We start from the raw sequence: 27,573 nt of genomic DNA on the forward strand, positions 1-27,573 counted from the left end.
CCCAGAAAAGAAACACCTGACTTCAACATGTCCCAATACTTTTGTCCATATAGTGTATATACAACTATCTACAACACCATCTGGTGTCATAATATGATGCAATGAACATGTTCAATGAACCATATTTACAACTCAGATAAAAACTGTATCCAACTATCACACAAGTCAAATATCTGTCTCTAAATATCTCTAACTGTGCTGTGCAGAACCACCCTATTTTTGAAAATCAAAGACACAAAGCTACATTTTCTCATGTTTCATCTGTAAACAGGGCTTTACAAAACAGTCCACTACAAAAACCAGGAAAACAAAGACCATTCTGTGGAATCATAGCAACACAACCCAGAAGACTCCGTGACCCAGTCCACTCCGTAGAAGGAAACCACATGATGAGGAGTAAACTTTTCTAAATAGAGGCAAGAGAGAAATCTAAAACCATTTATCAGCACTTAATCCGAATTTTTAAGTAGAGAATGAGTGTTACATTAAAGAACGAGTGACAATTATGTTATGTAACCTAAAAATTCTCAACTGCAAGTCACTTTGATGCAACACAAATGAAGCGCAACAGTATTCGGGCAGGTGGCCTTTTCACTGCAGTCATCTGAAGAGTTCTGGAGACCACAGTGTGCCAAATAGCCTTTCTGCCTCCTGACAGTTACTTTCATTTTAATATCTCATCATTTCCATTACTAATGGCTCTCAGAACACATTCAACTAAACTATGAAGAGCCATCATTTTTCCCAATGCTACTTTTGTGGCAGTTCCCAAATTTATTTTTCTCTCTATTTAACCTTTACTTAAGTGATTATCATCATTTATTATAATAATACCCACTGTATTTTGTATATTCCACTGTAAATCATGTATTTCTCCTATACTTCATTTAGATGTAAATGAAAACTCAAAGGTTATTACATCAAAACAGAGAAAAGACTTTTTCAGTAAAGATATCAATGACTGAATGTAAAAACAAGCATTTCCAACCGTTATCATTTATCAAACGCCATGGCTTTTACTGCTTAATCATTGTTGTAGTAGATGACTAGGGCTGTGTATTGGCAAGAATCTAGCGATACGATACAAATCACAATACTAGGATCATGATATGATATATCATGATACTGTTAAAAAGGCAATTTTTTGTTTGTTTCTTTTTAAAAATGATTATTTCATTGAAAAATTGAATTACACCCAAAATATGCACAAATACTAAACACATTTGTATTTGATCACAACAGGATCTAATGTTATATCACAAAATATTCCTCTGTTAAAACTTAAATTATGTTTTACAGACATTACAGCTTAAGATCCTGCTCAAATGTTCATATTCTATTAGTTCAGAACTAACATCATAATGTCATTTTTGTGCAATCCCAACAAAGGAACTAACATCTGCGTCTCAGACAGTAAAAACTGCTTTTAGGACGCTTCAAATAACCGTTATTTAATAAAACAGTGTTAAATAATAAGAAGAATAAGATATAAACAATAAAGAAAAACAAAAAAGAACCTCCACCATATCTGCATTTGAATAAATACCGATACAGTACTTTTTAATATAGATACAGTATTGTGAAATTACATATCGCAATATATTGCAGAACCGATATTTTCTTACACCTCTAGTAGATGACGGTGTTTCCATGTTCACTGTGGAGGCTCTGAATATCTAAATGAGTCAAATCTGATGACCAAGAAAAGCTGCGAAAATGCATTTTACACCAATCATTTACATGTATTGATAGGATTAGTGGATCAACAGGTATTAAACAGTTTAGATCAGTAGATGCTTTCGGTCCCCAGTGGATGTTTGGGTCTTTACGGGTGAATCTGAGTAACTATTCAGCAGAGGGCACCAAATCCCATGTGTTTCTCATTGAGCGTTTCACCACTGACTCACAACAGCGATCTACTGTCAGCAGTGGGTGAAAAGGAAAGTGTACGCTCAGCTGGAACATGATAGAAAGGTCAGGCTTTTGACTCTATAAACACTGGTTTATAATGAAAAGACGTATAATTTCATCAGTGGGTGTAAAACATAATGTTGTATCGTGCTGTGACATGTTGTGACCATCTGTGTGGGTTGATATGATACAAACATGAAAAGTCGACAGTCACTTTCCAGTTTACCACACTACAATCCAAAGTGTTTCTACTTCATACTGCACATATTTTGTTTACATATTCCGACACGGGAACTTCTGACCTTTTAGAAATGTCAGCTTCATGTTGCGTTTTATTAATAGATACGGCCCGGTTCCAGCACCAGGACGGCTCAGGTGGAGGTGGTTCATCTACATGTGTTGTTGTGTCTGCGCTCTCACCTGCTGCGCTCTGTGTGTTGCTTGTCGTGTTATGCGAGGAGTTAGACGAAGGCGGCGAGTGCGCGGAGTGCCGCGCGGCGCTGCGTGTACGTCCTGCTGCCGGCGCGTCCGCCTTTCCGTTCACCAGCTGGGGGGGCTGTTTCGGCGGGACGTTCTGTCTCAGAGATGACGGCCGTGAAGGAGCGGGCGACGGCTCCTTTTTCCCAGTCACCCTGGAGGATACACGCCTCTTCCTGTCTGGGCTAGAAACACAATGAAAGAAGAACAAAGTTACATCCAGTTGGTACAATCGGGCAAGTGACTATTTTTGGTCATTTCTACTTACATTACAAGACAGTGACAGCAACAGTTAGAGTGAGAACAGTGAGTCAACACTTTAACATCAAAAGTGGTCTACAGCAAGGTTATTATCGTTGACGAAAACTAACGAAATGACCAAAACTAGAATTGAAACAACATTTTCGTTAACTGAAATAAATAAATAAAAACTATAATTAAAAGAAAAAAAGACGATAACTAACTGAAACTGCATTGTGTGCTTACAAAACTAACTAGAATGGATAAAAATTATAGATAAAATTCCCTTTGTTTTTGTCTTTGTCAGTGTCGGATTGATATGAAATCGATTTATTTTTTTGTGTTTAGATATATTTATTAAATTTCACATACAGAATACACACAGGTGTTCAAACATAAAAAAATAAAAAAAACAAACAAAAAAACCCCAAAACACTTAACCCTCCCAAACCCCTTGCTGTCACCGATCTATATGCATATACAATATGGCACTGTAAATATAAATAAAGTCACATATCAAAGTGTTACATACAAATACATCTTGACTTGTTAAGGGCCTTGTACATGCATCATAGGATTGTCAAAGAAGATTAAAAAAGATTTCCACACTTTATGAAACTTCTGTTCAGATCCACGTAATGTACATCGGATAATTTCGAGTTTAAGGTTGGAGATCACCTCTCTGACCCAGTGACCAACAGAGGGTGGGGCAGGTTCCTTCCACCTTGTAAGAATAAGGCGGCGTGCCAAAAGAGTACTGAAGGCGACCACCTTGAGTCCTCCTGCGGGTAACTGCGGCCTTCCAGGAACGATACCGAAGAGTGCGGTTAAAGGGTCAAGGGGGATCATAACTCCTAGTATATTAGTAAGCGCTTCAAAAATACTCCTCCAATAGTGTTCAAGACTGGAACAGGACCAGAACATGTGTAACAGTGTTGCTTCATTTGTTTTGCATCTATCACAGGTAGAATCAATTCGAAATCGATTTATTTTGCTCGGGCAATTTTAGCTAGCAGCACCATATGACACTTCACGGTCCGTCACTTCTCGTCCCTTGTCATTTAGAGTCGGCTTCTTGTCCCAACTCTACCTGCAAACATGGAGACTAAAGTTGGGAGAAAGCAGCAGAGTCCTGTATGTGAATATGACAGCGAGGAAGATAAAAAATACGACTACACTAAACTGAACTAGAACTAAGCATTTAGAAAAAAAATGAAAACTAATAAAAACTAGCAAACCTGCTCTAAAAACTCATTAAAACTAACTGAATTAGAGAAAAAAAAAGTCAGAAGTAAATAAAACTAAACAATCTAAACTGAAAAATCCAAAATTATTATAACCTTGGTCTACAGTAGGGCTGCACAACACTGGAAAAACCTGACATTAGAATATTTTTAACCCTGCGATATATATTGTGATATGAAATAGCTGTGTGGTGCCGATGTAAATGGTCAGACAAATTAGTTGTGTTACCTCTCGTTGTGGCAACAATTGCAAGGCACTACTGACACAGAACACGTGTTCCAGTATCATTTCTTTTTGGCACCAAGTCTTCGTTTTCGGTGATTTTGTCTTGTCTGTTGCTCATTTTTCAATGTTGTTACCAGCGGCTCACTCCATGTGCAGGGGCGTGGTCTGCTTCGGCAAACTGATCAAGAACGATTGCAACTGGTGGATCGGATTGGTGTGTCAGGTGTCCAGGTTGAAATTAGATGAGAACACCAAGTCAAACAAAACAGAAGCCTGGAAAACTGTAGGTTCTTTTAAAGTAGTTTTCCAGGCTTCTGTTTTGTTTGACTTCCTGATGAAGGCTTGAAGCTGTAATGCGTGTTTTTTAAGGTCTACTGGGTGGGGAAGCAAAATTTACAATATTTTGAGGCAGGGATTGAAAGACAGTGTATGACCAATTAGTTTATTGAAAGTCATGAGAATTTATTTGCCACAAGAAAATGTACATAATAGAAAATGTTTTTATTCTATGTGTCCTCCTTCTTTCTCAATAACTGCCTTCACACACTTCCTGAAACTTGCACAAGTGTTCCTCAAATATTCGGGTGACAACTTCTCCCATTCTTCTTTAATAGTATCTTCCAGACTTTCTCCTAATAGTTTTGCTCATAGTCATTCTCTTCTTTACATTATAAACAGTCTTTATGGACACTCCAACTATTTTTGAAATCTCCTTTGGTGTGACGAGTGCATTCAGCAAATCACACACTCTTTGACGTTTGCTTTCCTGATTACTCATATGGGCAAAAGTTTCTGAAAAGGTATGGATAATAGTGTTAGGTATGATTATGACCTCAATATATGTTTGGTTTCAAAACAATTGACGTAGTGCCTGCTGAGAAAAAACTAAATGTTCATTGTAAATTTTGCTTCCTCACCCTGTATATATGACCATGCCATGAGAATAAAGGCATTTTACTGCTTAAAGAGAGTGCCTTGGAGTTTTCTTCCTGTTTATCTACTTCATGAATCTCTTTTTCCGAAGAGCACCTCGAACGAACTGTTTTTGGGTCCTAGAAGCATTCCTTCCAATGATTTTTAGATGAAGACATGTTGAGTTAATTTGCCTCCTTCGTTGCAGGACCTGCAATGTGACTATTAAGCACACGTATATCGCGATGACGATGCTCAAACGATATATGGTGCAGCTCTAGTCTACAGGGTCTTTAAGGTCCACCTCTGCATGAACAGTGAGTGTACCTGCTTTGTTAGGTACCAAGAAGTAGGGCATTAACTGGAAAGTCAGTTTGTCGACGCGTCAATGTCTGTGGCACAAGTTGACGTTACTTTGGAGGAGTCGACAAGTTGTGTGTTATTCTCTCTCTCCCTTCCATCACCCGACAGCCTGTGAGTTGCCATTCAGCGCATGTCGATCCTCTCATCTTTATACATGAAAACAAGGAACCCAGTGAGTGGTAGTGTTGTGCAGATCAGCGTATCCGGGTCGGGTTGGTGCAGGTTCAAAAAATGTTACTTTATTGGCGGGGCGGTTCAAATAATTCCACAAAGCAGGTTAAAAAAAAAAAAAAAAAACACCCGCGCATCACTAGTGCAAGGCCAAGACTGAAGGAAGAAGATGATTCAGAGTAGGAACTAAACTGACTGTGATCTAGAAAAACTGGTCTCAGTAATGTTCTGTGAACCATGAAAGCACCACCGATACTGAATAATAATTTGGACCGCCAGTGTGTTTGGATTATTCTGTTCATTTATTTCATTAAGACAGTGCGCTCTTTTCTCTAACATGCTGTGTGCCTTTTCTGCCATCGTCCGAAACTTTTCCCACTTTATGTTGTTCACTTAAATCTAAAAGAAAATTCAAGGTGTTAGCCTATGTTTGGTTTGGTTAAATATCTGCGAAGGACTGTTGATGCTTGTGTCTTTCCCGTGTTTTACTCTGCACTTTACTCTACATTGTTAATGTTCCTGTGAACGTTAGTACAAGTTGCTCATTGTTGAACGGGTGTGTGTCTGTGTTGTTCCTCCACTGTCAATGTGATGACGCCATCGTACGACAAGTCGACTCGACTTCGACTTTATTGACAAATAAGTCGATGTGAAAAAATCTGGAGTCACTAATGCCCTATCATGAAGTAATGGTACTAATGTAAGGAATGAAGACTTGTAACAATGTCATGGTGTTATGATTAATTGCGATTTTAAACGTCGTGGTTAATTAATTGTCAAGACTGCCAAAAACTGTCTCATTAAGTACAGTCGATTAAGAGCGGAACCAAAGACACACCAATAAGCGCTTCCCGTACAGAACGAAAACGACGTCACAGAAGCAGTGCATTCAACATTCCACCAGTGAAAATGACAGAGAAGGAACAAGCTGACCATCTGTCTGAGACACACAGTACAGAAATTCAGACTGTAAATATATTTTCGATGCGGGGTCACATTCGTTTCCATACAATTTGCATCCTCTACCGTCATCTACGCAGCTTCAGGCAACCATTACGCAACCTTTTCACAATAATCTGGCTGCATAGCTTTCATACAGTAAGGCTGTTCTTCTGCAGCAGCTCAGACTGTCATACAAACTTCAGGAGGGTGAACTTGTGCATTGATGCAGTAAACACGCTCTGTTTGAGCACAAGGAAAACGGCATAAAACAGTCTGATGCTTCACAACAGCATGAGATGTAGAGGAATTAATAACGCACGTCAAGTTTCCCTTTCACTTTTGTGGGGGTGCGGTAGAGATGTAACGATATGAAAATTTCATATCACGGTTATTGTGACCAAAATTATCACGGTTATTATTATTATCGCGGTGTTGTTGAAACTGTGCTCAAAATGTTCAAGAAGTACTTATACACACACTGAAATAATTTAACCAAGTTGTATTTAAAAATAATAATAATAATTAAATAAAATAATTGGCACAATGCACCTTCTGTTGCAAAAACATTCAAATATTAACCCTTAGTGGTCTGAGCCTATTTTGTCCGTTTTTCAGTACTTTTGATTTTACCTTTATATACTATATAAACAAATGTTTACTATACCCATGTTTGATTTCTTTTTTTTTTTTCAGCACAACTTCATCTATATCATCTGTCTATTATTTTTTCACTTTAACCTACTATATCAACATAAAAGGACAAAAAACATACAAAAAAAATATAAAATCCGACTTGAAAAATGTATATATGTTATGGCATAAATAACACAAAAATGCTTAACAAACCTTTTCAAAGACTTTAAAAGTGAATATTGGTTCCAAATATTAGGTATATAAAATCAAAATTGTAACAAAGTTAAAACTATACTCAAATATTCGACATAAAAACAGATCTTTACATAGGCGTTTTTTCCCCCCAAAGTGTGGTAATCAAACACAGTTATCATGATAATTCGAATTTAATCGGTAATACTAACCGTCTGCAATTTTACCGCGGTTTATCGTTATACCGGTAATCGTTACATCCCTAGGATGCGGTATAAACCCTGCAAAATAGTCATAGTAATCGTGAAACCGTGATTATTGCTCAGACGATAATCATAGCATCAAAATCTCTAATCGTTACATCCCTTAAGTAATGATGTTCAAAGTGACAATATGTATGTTGACAGGTGTCTGGATCAGCACTAATGTTGTTGTAATGTTCTAACAGTGATGTTCTTTTCACCTGACATTTGTTTTTGTTGTATTTTTATATATGCTTCTTGGATTTAAAAAAAAAAAAAAAAAAAAGGGTAAGGGACCAAATATGGTAACTTCATTGACCTTGATTTTCTACATAACATTAAAAACTTCTGAAAATGTCCTCCAATAACACACTAAGTTGGAATTCCAGAGTATTTCTATGAGTGCCCTATAAAGGGTTAAATCAATAATAATCTGAAACTAGAAAAGCACTCGGAGAGCGCAGACCTCCGCTAAGTGCAAAAATTCCCCACATAATCGGTGATACAAATCCTACATTTATTTTTTAAAATAAAATCCACCTTCTGGATCAGATCCGGATCAGCCTTTGAAATGTGATAGAGGACCCCATTGTCAATTCCTGAGTTAAATTTCATGAGTTTTGGTCAATAATTAAGCGAGATATTGGGAAACGAAAATTTTGGCCCCATTTACCACAATGTTAACGAAAATTTCAAAGTGATCCAGAATCCAGGATTTCTTCCGAATCACCCCCAACAGTTAATCATTTCTTCCTTATCCCATTTCCAACAAACCCTGAAAATTTCATCAAAATCTGTCCATAACTTTTTGAGTTATGTTGCACACTAACGGACAGACAAACAAACAGACAGACAAACAAACCCTGGCAAAAACATAACCTCCTTGGCGGAGGTAATAAAAGATCTGCTGTACCTTGATGCAGTGCTGCTTGAAGGTGATTCGCTTCTCCTCCTCCTTCTCTTCATGGCGTGCCGCGTCTGTCTGTCCGTAGTATGTCGCGTTTGTCTGTCTGTGCCCTGTTTGGTCAGTTTGCCTGTCAGGCCGTGGATGGCTTTGTAGTCCGCCAGGATGGAGTTGACATGTTCCTCAAACAGCGCAGAGAGCCTCAGACTCATACTGTAGATCTGAAAACACAACGATTAACCTTAGTAGTGTGGACAATAATTCATCAGATTCACCAAAACAGAAAATGAAAAGTGAAACCTGCTTATACTGATCACAGTTATGCTAAACAATTGTATACAGGGTCCCTACAGGTTTCTACAAGTTAAATTTAAGAGTTTTTAAGACCTTTGTAAGCCTACTTAGAATCCTACTATATAATGCACGTTGTCCATCCGATCGATGTTGCAGCACGGGAGGGCGTTTGTACGGGTTTTTCTCAGCCTTCACAGGCCTGATCGCCGCCAAACTCGCCAAATGAATAGAAACATTACCTGACTATCTACTAAGCACAATTTTATGTCTGTATTCAAATGTTGTGAGGTATTCCGGGCGATTTTAGCCTCTCATGCTATCGTACAATGCCGCTAGTAGAATATAATGCTCATTTCACAGCCATTCCGGCAAGAATTTGTGACTCCTAGAATTTAGGAAAATGTATTTATTTACTCCAACGCCTTGGTTCTCACTGTTCCGAGTCATTTCTCACCAGGGGCTGTAAAGTTATTGATAACACTGGTCAACAACAAATTTATTGTTTAAGTTTTTTGAGCTGATTTAGGATAATTTTGGTGTGCTGAATCCAAAAATCACATTAAGTTTGCTCAATCAGGTCAACTTTCTGAACTATGCTACATATTGGCTTTTTAACATTTTTGCTTACATTTATGGGCATTTTCACATCATATGATACAAAATTCTTTCATATTTCTTGCAATAAACGAGTTCTGAAGATTTTACTTTTGCCAATTTATGATTAATGGTTTTTTTAATATTACAGGTGAATGAAATGGCTTCGACTAGAAGATCTTGCAAAAATAAGCCTGACATATTCTGCTACATCTGCAGTGAATACACCATTGTACCTAACAGGAATCAAGTCACAAGTTTCATAAAGTGTGCTTACCAATCTTATTTTGGTATGAATTATTATATTTTGTGAGAAGATCAAATTTTTCAAAATCAAATTAGCAAAAAAACCTGACCTGATTGAGAAAAACAGATGTCATTTTTGGATTTAGCGGTGCAAAATGGTCCTAATTCAGTTGAAAAAACCTAGACAACTTGCAAAAAACATTTTTTTGTAACCCAGTGTAATTAGTTCCTAATTTCAATATAAATTGCCGATTTGGAACGTGTGGAACTGAGTAGACTAATGTTACTTTCTTTGCAGCTTGGACATTTAACAGACACATTTAAACATAATACAGCAAACAAGTTTATGGCAACATAACTTAAGACTTAGTATATCAAATGTAATACCTTTCAAAGACTTTTTTTAAGGTATTTAACACAGATTTGTAAATTCAAGACTTTTAAGACTTTTTAAGACCTTGTAGGAACCCTGTATACAGTGGAACCTCGCAGTACGAGTGCACTGTAAAACGAGAAATTTGCTTTATGCACCACGGCTCTTGAGAATTTTTGTCTTAAAATATGAGTGGAAATTTGCAGTACAACCAAGAGCACCAGCATTCAGATGGAGGAGGAGATGACCAAATTCCCAGTGACACACACACACACACACACACACACACACACACACTCACATCTTACTTATTTATTGAGTACATGGAGCGACAGAAGCCGAACGCAGATGGAAAAACAATATCACTGTGACTTAAACAGTTGAATTTTGAAGGAGGATAGTGTAGTGGAGGAGGTTATCTCCACCAGTAAATTAAAAGAAGTTTTGGCAAAGCGGCAGGGGGTTTCTGATTTTGTTGGAAAAAAAAATCATCCAGATAAATTAAGTTCAGGTCGTGCAGCTGCATTTTGGGAACTTGTTAAAAAGCAGAGAACAGCAGATTTCTCTGGATAGGATTTAATGAAACGACCTGCAAGTAAAAGTGAGGCCAGAAAGTCCAAACTTAGGGGAGAAAGAGAAAAAAATGTCAGAAATTCTTCTAACTGACATTTTACTGGAAGAAGATTCTCCTTCCAGAAAATAATCCTCTTCCTCCTCCATCTTCTTTCCTTCACAGATCGTCTCATCTTAAAGGTAAGTAAATAAGGGCGAGGTCAAGGGCATCACGGATGGACAGCCCACTACATTTTGATTCATAACTTTTGAACCAGACAAGTTTAAGACAAATATTACACCTAGTTGGAAAGATCTAAATGCCATCTAACTCAAAGGGCAAAATTTAGTTTAAAATATTTTTAAATGAAAAATATCAAAAACTAATGCTTCACGGATGGGCAAAAAATTTACATCTATTTTTTGCAAGAATGACAAAGTTCTCAAATGTGAAGTTCCTATGATATTTTCATCCTAAAATGTATTCAGTATATACTTTAAACCCTCTATTTTACAACCGAATAATTGGTAAAACATATTTTATTATACCTAAATATCAAGAGTTTTGACAAATGGCAACGTCAAGGATGGACAACAAAAGTAAATATCAAATTAAATATTTTTTATTTCAATTATCAATATCATATACTTTTTTTTTTTTTAAACAATATTTACAACATGTAATTAATATTAACATTATATTCAAATGTATTTTGTAGATATATACATGACATGTGACATAAATAATATAATAATCAAATATGAATGTATTTGGAATGCATTTTGTTTATTTATGAAAGTTTATAAAATGAACCCAGAATGAAGGCAGAAAACTTTGTCACTTTCCAAACATTCACACTCATAAAACTCAAACACATTTTTTCTAATTTCAAAATACATTTTCCTGAAAATATAAGTAATTACCTACCCAAAAATACGTCTGGTGTAGATTATTGTAATTAAATTTTTTTGACCAGATGTTAACCTTCCATTGACTTCCCCTATAAGTTAATAAAACCAGTTTATTTGTTTTTATAATTCTTATTTTCTTTCTAAATGCAGTCTTTCTGTTTTAAAACCCCTTAAAGGTGGATTTTGGGCTGGTTTTGGGGGGCCTGGAATGGTTTAATTATTTATCACTTCATTTCAATGCAGAAAATTGATTCATAAAACGAATTAAATTTGTACTGCGCGGATCCACTCTGTAAGAAACTGAAAAGCTGGGCACAGAATCCTTCCTTGTACAAATACTGTTTCAATAATTTTACTTCTAGTGATCAAGTTTTAACCAAAACTGTCAGTGAAAAACACAGTGTTCTTGAAGTTTCTGAGCAAAACTTCCTCAGGCTGCCTCTGTCGTCAACTCAACAAACAATAACAAACTTTCATGGCTGCTCGTCACAGAGACAGACACATGTGCATGTACTGAACAGGCTTTTAGTGACTGATTTTAAAACGTGCTAAAAAAGTGCAGGGATTGAGTGGAGGAGGGGCTGGGGGGGGGGGTCAGGTGTGGACGTCTGAGACAAGAGCTGTTGGATTCATCTCCAAGAAATGAAACTGAAAGAAACTGCACGAGGCTCTGAAAGAATGAGTCTGTTTTTTTCCACCAAGAACATGAACCTCACTTTAGATGCATATTCAAATTAGGACATTTTAGTAAAAGTGAAACCGATCAAACTTCCTACATCATCCAGCGTAGTTGTGTTATTGTTCCACTTGTTGGTTTGTATTCACACTCATACACTGTGGTGGTATGAGGGAAAACTGCAGTTTGATTCAAATGGGTCCAATGGTTCTGAGCAGAGCAATAAAAGCTTCATTTCCCAGTCGGACAACAAGGAGAAGGCATTAAACACAGTGCCTGAGGGCGGACGGCCACTAATGCCTGTTTAGAGTCTATTAACATTCACATTCATTTCAGGACAAACCTCTTGATGTACAATAGGCCCCTTTCAACTATAAAATCCAGATGTTTAAACACTGCTGACTTTTAGGGATATTAATGCCAGCAAGTCATACCAGAAGTTGACGAATAGTGGATTTTTATTGGCAAAAAGTGCCAAGAGCCAAATAATCGGGCAATAACACCACCCCCACAGAAAAGACTCAGCGCTGCAGGAAATGTACTATTTGACTTTATTTTTAACTTTGATTTCCCTCCTTGTAAAGTCAGTAAAGTGTATCTTAACTAACTGAACTGCGGAACTTGATGTCTGGTAAGAAGTAATAAATAAGCAATCAAGCAAATACATATGGTTCACTCATTTAAGTCAGAGCAGTGGATTATTAAAGGGGGAATTACACATCAAACTAACTCAAACATCTAGGCCAACCCTGGTGCAATTTAGATTACTTTCTGTTAAAGGTTGATATTTCAGTTTGGAAGCCTGATATTAGCCACCACTGCTACATAGAGCTGCACAATATACACTATATTGCCAAAAGTATTGGCTCACCCATCCAAATAATCAGAATCAGGTGTTCCAATCACTTCCATGGCCACAGGTGTATAAAATCAAGCACCTAGGCATGCAGACTGCTTTTACAAACATTTGTGAAAGAATGGGTCGCTCTCAAGAGCTCAGTGAATTCCAGCGTGGAACTGTGATAGGATGCCACCTGTGCAACAAATCCAGTCGTGAAATTTCCTGGCTCCTAAATATTCCACAGTCAACTGTCAGCTGTATTATAAGAAAGTGGAAGTGTTTGGGAACGACAGCAACTCAGCCACGAAGTGGTAGGCCACGTAAACTGACGGAGCGGGGTCAGCGGATACTGAGGCGCATAGTGCGAAGAGGTGGCCAACTTTCTGCAGAGTCAATGGCTACAGACCTCCAAACTTCATGTGGCCTTCAGATTAGCTCCAGAACAGTGCGCAGAGAGCTTCATGGAATGGGTTTCCATGGTCGAGCAGCTGCATCCAAGCCGTACATCACCAAGTGCAATGCAAAGCGCCGGATGCAGTGGTGTAAAGCACGCCGCCACTGGACTCTAGAGCAGTGGAGGCACGTTCTCTGGAGTGACCAATTGCGCTTCTCCATCTGGCAATCTGATGGACGGATCTGGGTTTGGCGGTCGCCAGGAGAACGATAGTTGTCGGACCGCATTGTGTCAAGTGTAAAGTTTGGTGGAGGGGGGATTATGGTGTGGGGTTGTTTTTCAGGAGCTGGGCTTGGCCCCTTAGTTCCAGTGAAAGGACCTGTGAATGCTTCAGCATACCAAGACATTTTGGACACTTCCATGCTCCCAACTTTGTGGGAACAGTTTGGAGCTGGCCTCTTCCTCTTCCAACATGACTGTGCACCAGTGCACAAAGCAAGGTCCATAAAGACATGGATGACAGAGTCTGGTGTGGATGAACTGGACTGGCCTGCACACAGTCCTGACCTCAACCCCATAGAACACCTTTGGGATGAATTAGAGCGGAAACTGAGAGCCAGGCCTTCTGTCCAACATCAGTGTGTGACCTCACAAATGCGCTTCTGGAAGAATGGTCCAAAATTCCCATGAACACACTCCTAAACCTTGTGGACAGCCTTCCCAGAAGAGTTGAAGCTGTTATAGCTGCAAAGGGTGGACCCACGTCATATTGAACCCCATAGACTAGGAATGGGATGGCACTGAAATTCATATGAGTCAAGGCAGGTGAGCAAATACTTTTGGCAATATAGTGTATCATTTGAGCATCGACATAGCAATGTACGTGTGCGCAATAGTCACATCGCAGGTCCTGCAATGTAGGAGGCAAATGAACTCAACGTGTTCTCATCTAATTTCAACCTGGGTACCTGACACACACTGCACGCAGCGATCCACCAATCACAGTCGTTCTTAATCAGTTTTGAGTGAGTTGCTGGTAACAACATTGAAAAATGAGCAATGAACAAAAGAAAGTCACCAAAAACAAAGACTCGGTGCCAAAAAGAAAAGCAACGTCAGTTATCTAGGTGATTTCAGCTACAAGAAGGATGAAACTGAAACACGTGTTCTGAGTCAATAGTGCCTTACACCTGTCACCACAACGTGAGGAAACACAACTAATTAGTTTGACCATTTACGTCGGCACCACACAGCTATTATATCCTCCTGAATACTTTTTCATATACATATACATTGCAGGGTTAAAAAAAAATCACAATGGCAGTTTTTTCCAATATCATGCAGCCCTAGTGCTATTGGAGTTAAATTCTACCGATACTGAAGCCATACGGCCGCACTTACCAGCTAAATCAATGTATGTGTTTTTCTCCAGGTCATATGTGGCGCTGCTTTTGTCGTAACATTTGGGTCATAATGACTAAATGCAGCAGTGAACCATGTTCTACCACTATGTCAAAACATTAGCAGGGTTCCTGCAGGTATCAGCAAATCTAATTTTCCACTTTAAACAAATTTAAGGCCCATGTCCAACTGCAGAAACAGTTTTATATATAGTTTTATGACAGTTTACCATTGTCGGGCTTTAACCAGGTTCTGAATAGTTCCTCCTCCAACCACTTCTGCTGAAACTTGCAATTCCCCATTTTTCCGACATTTGCTAATATTCTCTCCGCTCTTTCACCACAGCATGGGCACACTCACAGCACGTTGCATTCCAAGCATCCAGTGTTGTGACTTCGGTCAAAAACAATAGCAAATTAAAGGGTTCCGCCTGTCAATCATCACACTATACTTCTGATCAAAATTATTAAATGTTTATATAATCAAAATAAATCGTGAATAACAATGCTTTTTTCCATCGAGTGTATTTAATTTTTTAATTCCTCTGGGCATCAAATTTAATGCTTTTCAATGCCATTTAAGGCCTTAATTTAAAAAAAAAATCTATTTAATGACTTTTAATGCTTTTTAATGACCCACATAATCCCTGATTAGTTACATCTGAGTTATTTCTGAAATCTCTACACTGCAAAAATCTAAATCTTACTAGTGTATTTTTCTCATTTCTAGTCAAAATATCTCATCACACTTAAAACAAGACAAAATCACCTAAAGAGTAACTTGTAAGTGAGATATAAGAATTTATTTTTAGACAATAGATCTTGGAAATCTTATGTCAGGAAATCTTACCAAGATAATTTTCACTTGTGCCATTGGCAGATTTTTTTGCTTAATTCAGTAATTTTTTTTTTCTTTTTTGCCTAATTCAAGTGTATGGAAAATAAGCCTCATGATCACTAATAAATGTATCAGATTTAAAGACTGACTAATTAAAGGTTGAAGGTAATGATAATCAACAGATGTGATCACTATAAGCGCTTTCCACTGTATTTTGTACTGAGACCTTACTTTTACAGATAGTGTGTGCGTGTGCATGTGTGTGTGTGTTTGTGCATATTTCTCACCCTGGACTTCTTACTCGGCGTGTAAGCTTTAGAATTGCTGAAAATGAGACGGACGTCTTTGCAGAGTTCAATAGGAGACTGGTACTTCCCCTCTGTCAGTGTGTTTAGAACTGTGCCAAAGTCCATGGGTGAGTCCACTATCTGCAGATAGTCCTGGAAGAAGGAGCAGAACAGAAGGTTACAGATGTTCCAAGATCACAGAAGCAACAGTAGAAGCCAGAAAGCAGAGGGTGAAGGATAAAGACTTAGGGGTTTAGTTTATGCAGACAAGAAAAACATCTCCTAAATGTAAAATAGATTTCTTCTCTTTGTATTAATAAAACTAAAACTGTGACAGTCTCGGGATACTATTGTTATTATTACGTTAAATGTCTGTTTTTCTCTCACCAACTGACAGGACATGAGCTACTGAAGGTACAGTCTACTCTCGTTATACCGCCAACTTCCGTTCACGGCCAAATTGGCGGTATAGCGAAAATGGCGTTACAACGGGTTGCGTCCATAATGTGCATGTCTTTACTATATGATGTCTATGCTGCCTCCGTTAACCCGTTCTAATTGCGTTTCTAAATAAATCTTGATTCTGTTATGTTGTAGGGGATCATTTAAAGTGGGGAAACATTTTAAGCATTATTATACCGTGTCGGGAAATGACACCCCATCATCTTGAGGCTTTGGCTTAATCCCACGTCCTCTTCCCGACATCCTGACCTACTGAGTGTTCTGCGATAAATGAACGGTGGCCGTTCCGTAGACCTACTCGTAGCTTGTCGCGATCAGCGTCTGGCGCGTTTGTTTCAGTGCATTGTTAAAATTTATGTGTACTCGATGGCAATCACGCTGGCGGTATAACGGTCGGGAAATCAATGGTATAAGTGTTGTTTGTGCATGGAACTGGGCTGGCGGATGGCGATAGGCGGAAATGGCGGTAGCTAATGGAATAATGCATTGGGGATTTTTGTGCAATGGTTTTGGTTGGCGGTGAGCGAAAATGGCGGTATAACGGCGGGCGGTTTAATGAGAGTAGACTGTACTGTGTCCAATGTTGTCTTGATCAATTTTTGAAATATTATGGTTAGAGATTAGAATTTTTAGATGTTAGAGCAGTTACAGATATCAGTATAGTAACTATTGAGCACTGATAGGAAGTCCTATATGGACTTTCACTTGGGTTCATGACCTTTGACCTTGAGTGACCTTGAAGAGTCAAACTCAAGGCACTCACCAATGTCCACATTTCAACAATCTTCTCAGAAACCACTGGTCGGATTCATTTCAAATTTTATATGTAGCTTTCTTGGGAAATAAGTCTGTTTCCATGGATACTAATACTCCGATCATTATCCGATTTCTGGAGTTATCAGATTATTCAGTGATCATGTAAACAGGATTATCTGATAGGCTTTATCCGATAACAGCAGTTATCTGATTATGAGAAATCGGATTAGCACATGTAGATTTCTCCCCAAAACTCCGACATCTTCACGCATGGATACAGGTTAATCTAATTCCTTTTGTTTTTTTACATTTCCTTATTTGTTTAAAAAAAAAAAAAATCTATATAAACAGATGTCAGGCAACGACAACACGAGTCTAAGGAAAAAAGTAAACAAACAACAAAATGAAATGAAGGATAGCAGCTACATGTAACCTATTTTACAGTCTTATTAGCTTCCACATTAGGACAGTTAACGCTGACACCGTAGGCGTTGCCATGGTCAACAAGACAAGACTGGATGTTTTGAAAACGACAGGAAGTGTACGTCTTACATCATAACTTATGTACGTACTCTGAAAGAAATCAAATAATTGACTGAAACATATAAACCAGGGTTTTAAATGTAAACGGGCTCATTGTCTACAAACTTTGTTCAAAGTTTTCAGAAATTTAGATTTTTGAATTTTTGAAGTCCTAAAAATTTGTCTTTACTTATAATGAACCATATTTTGATAGATTGTAACATGTAATACTTTGATTTAATTAGCTGAGTTCTCCTCCAGTGACAGTACCACCCACATCTATTGAGACCACAGGACTCTAAAATAGCGGCAGAACCTGACAACCTCGCAAATTCAACTTGTTATTGATTCTTGATAGAACATGCCAGTGAGATACAGGGACATTGGTCCTATTTTTCTGCTTGTAAGGGTGAAGGCCAAAAATAATAAAATGAAAATGCAAAGGAAAGTGTGACGGATTTTCTAAGTGAAATTTCCTTATTGACTTGTGTTTGTTGGTTGGTTTTATTAACTTTACCGGGTACTCCTGCAGGTCCACGGGTTCTCTGAAGGGCTCTGAGTCTTCACACTGAAAGATAAGGTCCAGCAGCTCCTTACAACGGCCCCTCCACGCATGAGGGTCATACGAAGGAGGTCGGGTTCGCAGTTGGCGCTGCATTGGTCGCCGACCCTACACGAAACAAGAGCAAGACACATGAAATAACCGCCAAAGACTAGATTTGGGTTTAATGTAAGTAGCAACAGCTTCATCACCTTATGGTTTGTTTTGGATGTGCCGGGGGTGTTTCTATCTTCATCTTCTTCTTCATCATCCTACACAGAAAATGACGAATGAGAAAAATCTCTGTATTCACATTCATGAGTCAAAGTTCAATAAATTTAAGATACAGATACAACCTGAAGAGAGAGTACATCTGTTTAATTACAATCGCTGCATGTGTAAATACTGAATACATACTGAATCTTCAGAGTCAGAGAAGGTCGCCTTCTTCATAGTTTTGTAAAGTGGCATGAGGTCTGTCAGACTTTGGTCCCTGAGAGAAGGTAACAAGACAAAGATCACATCAGAGGTGACACCATGGTTCAACACATGATGGTATTTGGAATGTAAAGTTTCCAGATAAAAAAAAAAAAAAAACTTAGAAAAATCAGACTCAGACACTTAAGTCATCAAAATTGCTTCACCGGTATATTCAACCTCCTCAGACTCAAGAAAGTAAAGGTTTGGCTTTTTTTTTTTTTTTTTTACATCAAATATTTGTCTTAATTGGAAACAGCATTTTTCAGATACATTTTTATATTTTCTTTATCACATGTCCTTTGCAGTGGATAGTGTGTTGGGTTTTTTTTTGTTTTTTTAAAGTAAAGCTGTGAAACTCTTCTCCCCTACAATGGACAAAGTGCATTCCTGTGTCTTAAAAGGTTAAATAAAAATGGGACATTCTGGATTAAAAATGTTCAGCAGTCCTGAGCACATTTTTTGGGGAATCACAAATGGTTGAGAGTGAATACTCAAAGCTTTGTGCACTGGGGTTTGCAAATATTGCAGCAAATAAATAATTCCTCAAATAATTTGTGTTTAAAACTTTCAAGTGTTCACACATATCCCCTACAGAGAGCAGAACATCTGTTTGACAGTCTGTCCTCTATCGTTCACAGGCTCGTATCTATCACTGCTACACTCACTTGTGGTGTCACAGGTTCAACCATGAAAAATACATTTAAGTAAGCAAAACCGAACGGGAAAGAATAGATACAGAAGACAGAACAACATGCACTAGTGTCTGTAATAGGATTTTACAGCAACAGCAAAATACTCCACACACAGTTACGCAACTTAAAGTGAAAGAACCAAGCATTTTTAACCCATAAAAACCCAAACATCCACCAGCGACCAAAAACATCTACTGATCTAAACTGTTTAATACCTGTTGATCCACTAGTCCTATCAATACATGTAAATAATTGGTGTAAAATACAGTTCGTCATCTTTTCATGGTCATCAGATATGACCCATTAGGACGTTCAGAGGCTCGGTAGTGAACATGGAAACACTGTCATCTTCTACAACATTGATTAACCCGTAAAACCTATGGAGTTGGTTCAATGACAGTGGATGGACACACTGGGTTCATGTTCAGTTAATGGTATCTTGGCCGAAAAAGTCACTTTTTCTTCAGTTTTCTCTGTTTTGATATGATAACCTTTAAATTTACTCTGAGTTATCATGAACATCTAAATTAAATATAGGAAACTAAATATAGGAAAATATATGATTTACAGTGAAAAATACAAAATAGAGTGGATAATATTATAATAAATGGTAATAAATTGCTTAAGAAAGGTTAAATCGAAAGAAAAATTCATTTGGGAACTGACACAAAAGTAGCTCTGGGTCTTTATGGGTTAATGATGATAAACTCCAAAGAATCACAACAAACACTAGAAACCCACTATCCTAACCACAGTAATGCTAACCACCCACAATGTGGAGCCAGTGGAAGGAGCTGGGGGGCTGAATATGACCCTCACATCTTTGCAAAGCCCTCATGTGACAGGATGAACCACTTTTTGTTGAGACAGAAAAAGCTATTCTAGTGTTTTCTTCTGCATGATCGCCTTATTGCTCACTGCTGCATGAATTTAACAAGTGATTATTTGAATATCAAAACTGAAAACCAGATGTTTTACCGCTGGATGAGTATTAAAATAGTCAAAGATTCAGTTCCAGGCCTAGTTAAAAGATGCTCCCCACAGTCCATGTCTTTCATTGTATCCCTTTGTATTTTACTTTATTTCTTTGTATTTCTGCTTTTATCTGTACAATAACCTTAAGTGGCTAGAAAGGCATCTATAAAAAATGTTTTATTTATTTATTTTTCTCTACCTTGACTTGGTATTCATGTATATAAACCGTACTCACTTAATGAATTGCAGCATGAGGTCAGAGACGAACTTAGCGGTGGTGACGATGAATGATCCAGGCTCGTTGAATGTTTGGGCGTTGTGTTCGATGTAACGAACCTCCCACATCAGAGAGGACAGTCGTCTGGAACCCAAGGACAAAGGTGTGGACTGTGTGTTAAATTGTGTTTCTCACACACACACACACACACACACACACACACACACACACACAGCCTCGCACGCAGTTTCATCGTGCTGTGACATACCTGTAGAAGTGGTTGACCAGCCTTTGGCGTATAGTGCTGAGGTCAGTGCCATAGGCCACTACTGTGCAGTAGGTTGGATAAGCCTGTAGGTCCACCGGAAAGGCAAACGGTGCCGCCACATCTAAAGTGAACATTCGAAAAAACAAACATGTAAATTAGCTTTAAAGATGAGAAGGTGGCAAAATGATCATTTGAAGCATAAGTAGAAACATTATAGTGTAAGGAGGTGCACAGGCCAATAACAGTGAAAAAGAACTAATAAATCACAGACAATAAATAACTGGATAGACATAACTATGGGAATTTATAGGATGGAAAGAATAACCTTTACTGTAAATTTGACGATGGATTTTTTTTTGTGCGACACTGGGAGGGATGGGTGAGATATGTGAAGCCTATGAGATCTGATTTTGCTGAGATGAATGCATGAATATGAAACCAAAATCCTCTGAAGGAAACATGTTTTTGTGTTTTTATTTATCTTTATTTATACATTGATTCTTTACTTTGAGATCCTGTACGCCAGAACCATAATGAGCTGCTGTAAATGTTTTTGTTTGGTTTTTTTACACCTACTCTCTGGATGTGTATAGTTTGTGTATCTGTCTGTTTTTTCAATGTGTGAAAAAAAAAAAATCTTAATTCTTTCAATAAAAAGAGAATAAAAAAAAAAAAAAAGAAAAAGAACTAATAAATCTGAATGACTCGGTCCGGTTGAATTCTGGGTAATATATCAAATTAATTCGAGTTTTTATGTCTGGATGATGATGAAAATGCCTGAAATGCAAACCAGAGATCATGTTTCCTCTTTTATCCCTCAAAACACCAGCATCAGACAGTTACGTAGGCTGTCATCACTTCCTTGGAGACGCCTACACATGAGCTTTCCCAGTGAGCGGACGCATTTCTTTGAACGATTTTAAACATTTATTACATATGGACACTATTACCAAGTGCTGGTGTTTTTGTTTTTTTGTTGATACTGTACACACACCGTCTATTTTTTTTTTTTTTTTAAATCATGCTTGGTTTTAAGTTCATGCACACAGAAAACAAACAGTTAAAATAATGAGTCATCCATAAAGCTGAAAAAAAGAGGTTTAGTTATCCTTCAAGCCACACCACTCAGCCTTAGTGCATTTAAAGAATTAAGGTTGATTTGGATATTTTCAGAAGGTACATAGTTTATTTTTTTGTGTAAAACCTCATGCCTTTGTCACTTCAGCTGAAAAATGTACCTACTGTTTCTAAATTCTACCAGTTCTATCTGTTTATGTGTAGTAAGGAATCGAGGACGTAAATCTCTCCAGTAAGCCAGCTGCAGCATGGAGCGTAGGAGTAGCAAGGAGAGATCTAGAAGAATTGAAGTGTTCCATCTGTGGGTGTTCATGTGTGGTAAGTCCCAACAGTATCACTAGAGGGAGCTCTCAGATCAGGTCTTTCTTCTTTAAACACAGGGTATTGCAGCGGTATAATATCTGTACCTAAAGTGACATTACATCATTTAACAGGAATCCAAACAAGCACCTCAATATCTGGCACAACACGTTAGCAGCTTATTCCTGTGAACATATGATCCGTGGCTTTGCTGGTCTCACACTGATGAGCTCAGAGCGGTGACTCATGTTGTGAAGAGGCCTGCTGCTGGACTGAGAAATGTGCCCTCGTGGCTTAACTTCAGCCGGTTTCTCACATGATTTGAGCGGACTGCTATTTCCACGGGGCATGATGATGATATCGTGATATCATACCGAGTGTGCAGAGTTGGTCGATGGCTTTAATGATGCGTTCACACTCCTCTGCTCGGGTACGACAGCCCCATTCTCCATCCAAGGGAACGTACAGCAGCTCCTTCTGTTCGCCTTCTGACAGCGGTACGCTCATTCCCAACTCCTCAGGGAACGTCGCTGCAAACACAATAATGACAGAACAGTTAAATGCATTTATTTTAATTAAAAAGAGCATTAAAAGGATGGCTAACAAATTATGTGTACATATATAAAGCTGGGTACAGACTTAACTGGTTGGTTATAAATGTGACTCATCCTCACAAAGATGTTTTTAAACAATATTTGCAACTGAATCCAGTTGCATTACACAAGTGTAAACATCACAAGATAAATAGGAAGGAAACAAAATTGTGGTGTCAAAGTACACATTTGACTGGCAAATGAATGTCTGTTCAACTAAACAAATAACTATAAGGGAGTGAAGCTGAAACTATATCAGAAGCTTTTTTTCATATTTACTGTTCTATTATTCAGCTTCAGAACAGTGGTCGTTATGAAATGCCCGGGTCTATATTGTAGGGATACATGAATACTTCATTTTCTGAGTATTTTGTGACTAGCAAGTAAGCAAGCAAAGTTTATTTATATAGCACCTTTCACAGACAAGAGAAGTCACAAAGTGCTTCCCAAAAGACAATAAAATACAAATACAGAGCAGATAAAATTACAATCACAAAAAGATATAAATTTAAATAAATATGGTGGTCATATAACAACCCTTAATCTACTGTCGTTAAACACCTGGAGAAACAAGTGGGTTTTGAGTTGACTCTTACACTGCAAAAATCAAAATCTTACCGAGTGTATTTTTCTTATTTCTAGTCAAAATATCTCATCACACTTAAAATAAGACATAATCGCCAAGATTCATCAACAATTTTATGCTCAATTCAAGCAAAAAAAAAAACTGCCAATGAAACAAATTAACTTGGTAAGATTTCTTGAAATAAGATTTTCAAGATCTATTGTCTAAAAATAAGTTCTTATATCTCACTGAAAAGTTACTCTTTAGGTGATTATGTCTTATTTTAAGTGTGATGAAATATTTTGGCTAGAAATGAGAAAAATACACTCGGTAAGATTTAAATTTTTTCCAGTGTAAAAATATCAACAGAGTCCGAAGAGCATAAAGAGAGCGAAAGATCATTCTAGAGCCTCGGCGCAACGGCCTGGAAGGAACGGTTTCCTCAGGTTCTGAAAAGAGTATGAGGGACCATAAGTAGGTTCTGATCCAGCGACCTCAGCCTCAAAGAGGGGGTATAGGGACATAACGAGTCTCTGATATAGGAGAGAGCCTGATGATGCAGGCCACTGAAGGTCAAGGACTAGTGAGTAGTCTGGTCCTCATATAATGGAATCAAATATTTTTACCTCTTCGCATGAAATGATCGTGACAATGGGCAACTGACGCACAAATCCAGGATTCATCACTATTTTCTTACCCGAATTTGTTCTTACTCTACCAACAAATGTAGAACTTCCTCGAACCACTTTTATTAGTCTTTGGTACATTTGTGTATTTGGACCCTAATAGTTCCAAAAGTTTGAATTTGAACCCTCCAGGTGCTGCAAAGCTATCTTTATAGTCACTCCGGCAAAAATCAAGTGGATTTCGACAACCAGTTTTAATTCCTTCTTAATTTGTTTCGTCTATAACGAGTTACGTCACGACATTTGCACATATAAGGTCAAGACTTCCGATGAACATTTCTCCGAGTACGACATAATTGTTTGTCAGCAGCAGCGGTTGTAGTCCATACTGAAAATATGTCCAAACTTCGAGCCGGTTACCTAAAATGTTCAGTTGTTGATTGAACGGGACAGAGCAGTACAGCCAACAACCTGGAGGGGGAGGGGTGTGAAGTGGCTCATGTGCATTTAAAGGGCCAGCGCTTAAAATGACCTTTTTAGTGTCATTAGTCAGAAATGGGGTTGAAGATGGACCTGTGGAGTTGAATTAATGAAGAATTCAGACCCAAGCATAGCCTTTACAGTTTATGTAGACCACAGGGAAATGTTCTAAAATGCATAATTCCATTTAAAAAAAGCAAAATATGACCCCTTTAACCCATAAAGACCCAAACATCCACTGTTGACCTAAACCAGGGGTCGGCTGCATGCGGCTCTGGAGCCGCATGCGGCTCTTTCATCCTTTTGTTGCGGCTCTGCGTGGCTTGGGAAAATAAATTATAAGTGTCCGATTGAAGTGTATGTTATTTGTCTCAAAAACGTGTATCATGTCTTCTTATTAAGTCAAAGTTTTTAACTTCTTTCTTCAGACCTTGTGCAATTTCAGTGATCCGCATTCGCCTTCTTCAGAGACGTTTGACAGCACTTGACGTGTCAGCCGGCAGCCGGCATGCGCAGAATGCCCTGCGACACCAAAACTGCACAATATCTGAACAAAGTATTTTATTTGTGTTTGTTCGTTTGTTTAATTGTAGTTGTAAATTGTAAGATTATTGTGATCTCGAAATATTAAAATAAAATTATATATACATATATATATATATATATATATATATATATATATATAGTATTATTTTTCGTCGCTCAAAATATGCGTCACACTCTCCGACAGCCCGCCAAAACGCCGTACATTTATCGAGACTTTCAACCCCAGGTAGGCCGAGTATGGAGAAAACTAAGAAAAGAAAAATATCTGAAGAAAATAGAACCTTTAATGATGCCAGGTGCCATGGCATGACCAACGTGCCGCGGCACCTCGGGGAAAAACGCTAGGTGCCGTGGCACTGCAGTACTACGGCTCAGTGCCAGGTGCCGTGGCACCGCGGTACCAGGGCTCGGTGCCGGGTGCCGTTGCACCGCAGTGCCACTGCTCGGTGTCAGGTGCCATGGCACCGCGGTGCCACAACTGGGTGCCACCGGTGCTGCGGCACCACCGGCACCTCGAGCCGAGGCATCACCGCGGTGCCACGGTACCTGGCACCGAGCCATGGTACGGTGGTGCAACGGCACCTAGCGTTGGGCCCGAGGTGTGCCGGGGCAGGCACCACCGAGGTGCGCCGGGGCAGGCACGCGCCGCGGCAGGCACCACCGAGGTGCGCCGCGGCACCAAGCCGTGGTACCGGTAAAATCGTTGTATAAGCCGCGTCGGAGTATAAGCCACAGTGTTTAAAGTGTGGGAAAAAAGTAGCGGCTTATAGTCCGGAATTTACGGTATATATAGGCTAACATCTTCATTTCAGATGTCAAAAAGTGTTTGCGGCTCCCAGTGTTGTCTTTTCGGTGGAAACCGGGTCGAAATGGCTCTTTGAGTGTTAAAGGTTGCCGACCCCTGACCTAAACCATCCACTGATGTAAAATGTTTAATACCTGTTGATCCACTAATCTTATCAATGCATGTAAATAATTGATGTAAAATGCTGTTTGTCATCTTTTCATGGTCATCAGATATGACCCATTTGGATGTTCAGAGGCTCCATAGTGAACAACACTACAACACTGATTCACCAGTAAAAGCCATGGAGTCTGATCAATGACAGTGGACGGAGACACTTGTTTTATGTTCAGTTAATGATATATTTTACTGAAAAAGTCACTTTTTCTTCGGTTTTCTCTGTTTTTGATATAATAACCCTCAACTTTAATCTGAGCTTTTATGAACATCTACATGATCAGTACATGAAATATTGAAAAATACCTTATTTTCACTGGAAAAACGCAAAATACAGAGGATTATTTTATAATAGATGCTGATAAATCTCATAGGAAATGTTAAATAAAGAGAAGAAATAATTTGGGAGATACCACAAGAGTAGCATTAGGTCTTTATGGGTTAAATAGTGTGAATGTGACGTTTAGTGACGAATGCAAACTGTTCCTCCTTTGACATTTCTGAGGTCAAAGTCCATGCTTTAATAATGCTTTATGAAGAAACTATGCTTTAAAACGGATGATTTTATGTCTCTTTTTCTGTACTGTTTTTGGTTGATTTACTATGTAATTTTCTAATATAGTTGGGTATATATGAATGCATTTTTAATATAAGTATAATTTAAATATTAATCCCTTTACTGTTTGGTTATTTATGTTAAAGATAAACATATAGTTAAAAACATAGCTCTTCCTATATGTTGTTTTCTTTTGCAGGGATTCAGTCCCTTTAATACCATGACTTCAAACAATACAACTTTACAAATGCTCTGATAGTGCATCCTACATTCCCCTGCCAGTTCTCCAACAGTAGCACAGCGGCAACATAGTGTGGAAATAGGTGTGGTTACTATAGTGACCATATTTAGTGAATCACAGTAAATATAGATGAGAGTATAACACAACAGAGACAGACCAGTGGTTACAGTGGGCTCCCCTATGGCTCTCAAAGATTAAAATCTGCATCAGTCTCTGGAATCAGTGTTAAAGGAGAAGGCTTCAGCTAGTGGTTACGTATGTGTCCTGTTTCGATGTTAGTGCCTCATAGTGTGAGTGTTTTTGAGAGACCAACCATCATCAGGGATGGGCTCCATATCCCAAGGACTCATCTTCTCCGTGTCTCCGTTGTCCCAGCTGAATGAGAAAAAATAGTGTTGATATGAGTCATCAACATTAGCACATCTACAGTTGCAGCCTTGGTTTTTCTGTTTTGCAAAGGTGACCTACTGCAAACATTCAGCTTTCTTCCCCTGAAATAAATGCCTGTCATTTACAAACAAGACATTTCAGATACATTTTGACCGTGACGCACTCAAACAACAATATGCTTATTAAAGCTTCAAATTAGAATGTCACTGACAATAAAAGTCTAACGGTGCGAACACAAAGGGCAGCGTTACTTGGCATCTTTGAAAATATCAAATCCAAGCTGTCATCCAGGACCATTGTATTACACTTCCTCAATGAAGTCCTGAGGTGAGTCCTGAGCTAATGAATGAACGCTGTGAGAGGAGCTGACAGTGTTACAAGCACATTTGTCCACATTTACATGTGTCTACAGTCCGTCTAAGCAAAACAGTGTACACTAAATCTTGGCAGATGAAAGGCAT

At 38.4% G+C, this 27,573-nt stretch overlaps 1 protein-coding gene across 1 annotated transcript in view; it reads right to left on the reverse strand.

Moving 5' to 3' along the window:
* The window catches only part of phip (PHIP subunit of CUL4-Ring ligase complex), a 78,264-nt gene that overhangs the window by 4,635 nt on the left and 46,056 nt on the right, over window positions 1-27,573 (reverse strand). Inside the window, exons 29-38 of the mRNA XM_030129281.1 lie at window positions 27,036-27,097; window positions 22,529-22,684; window positions 20,778-20,898; window positions 20,528-20,653; window positions 18,563-18,638; window positions 18,358-18,417; window positions 18,122-18,274; window positions 15,865-16,017; window positions 8,467-8,678; window positions 2,332-2,573 (exon numbers count right to left, since the gene is read on the reverse strand). Coding sequence (XP_029985141.1) covers window positions 2,332-2,573; window positions 8,467-8,678; window positions 15,865-16,017; window positions 18,122-18,274; window positions 18,358-18,417; window positions 18,563-18,638; window positions 20,528-20,653; window positions 20,778-20,898; window positions 22,529-22,684; window positions 27,036-27,097 — 1,361 coding nt within the window. The remainder of the gene's footprint in view (window positions 1-2,331; window positions 2,574-8,466; window positions 8,679-15,864; window positions 16,018-18,121; window positions 18,275-18,357; window positions 18,418-18,562; window positions 18,639-20,527; window positions 20,654-20,777; window positions 20,899-22,528; window positions 22,685-27,035; window positions 27,098-27,573) is intronic.

Source organism: Sphaeramia orbicularis, chromosome 24, assembly GCF_902148855.1.
Source record: "Sphaeramia orbicularis chromosome 24, fSphaOr1.1, whole genome shotgun sequence".
Lineage (NCBI taxonomy): Eukaryota > Metazoa > Chordata > Actinopteri > Kurtiformes > Apogonidae > Sphaeramia > Sphaeramia orbicularis.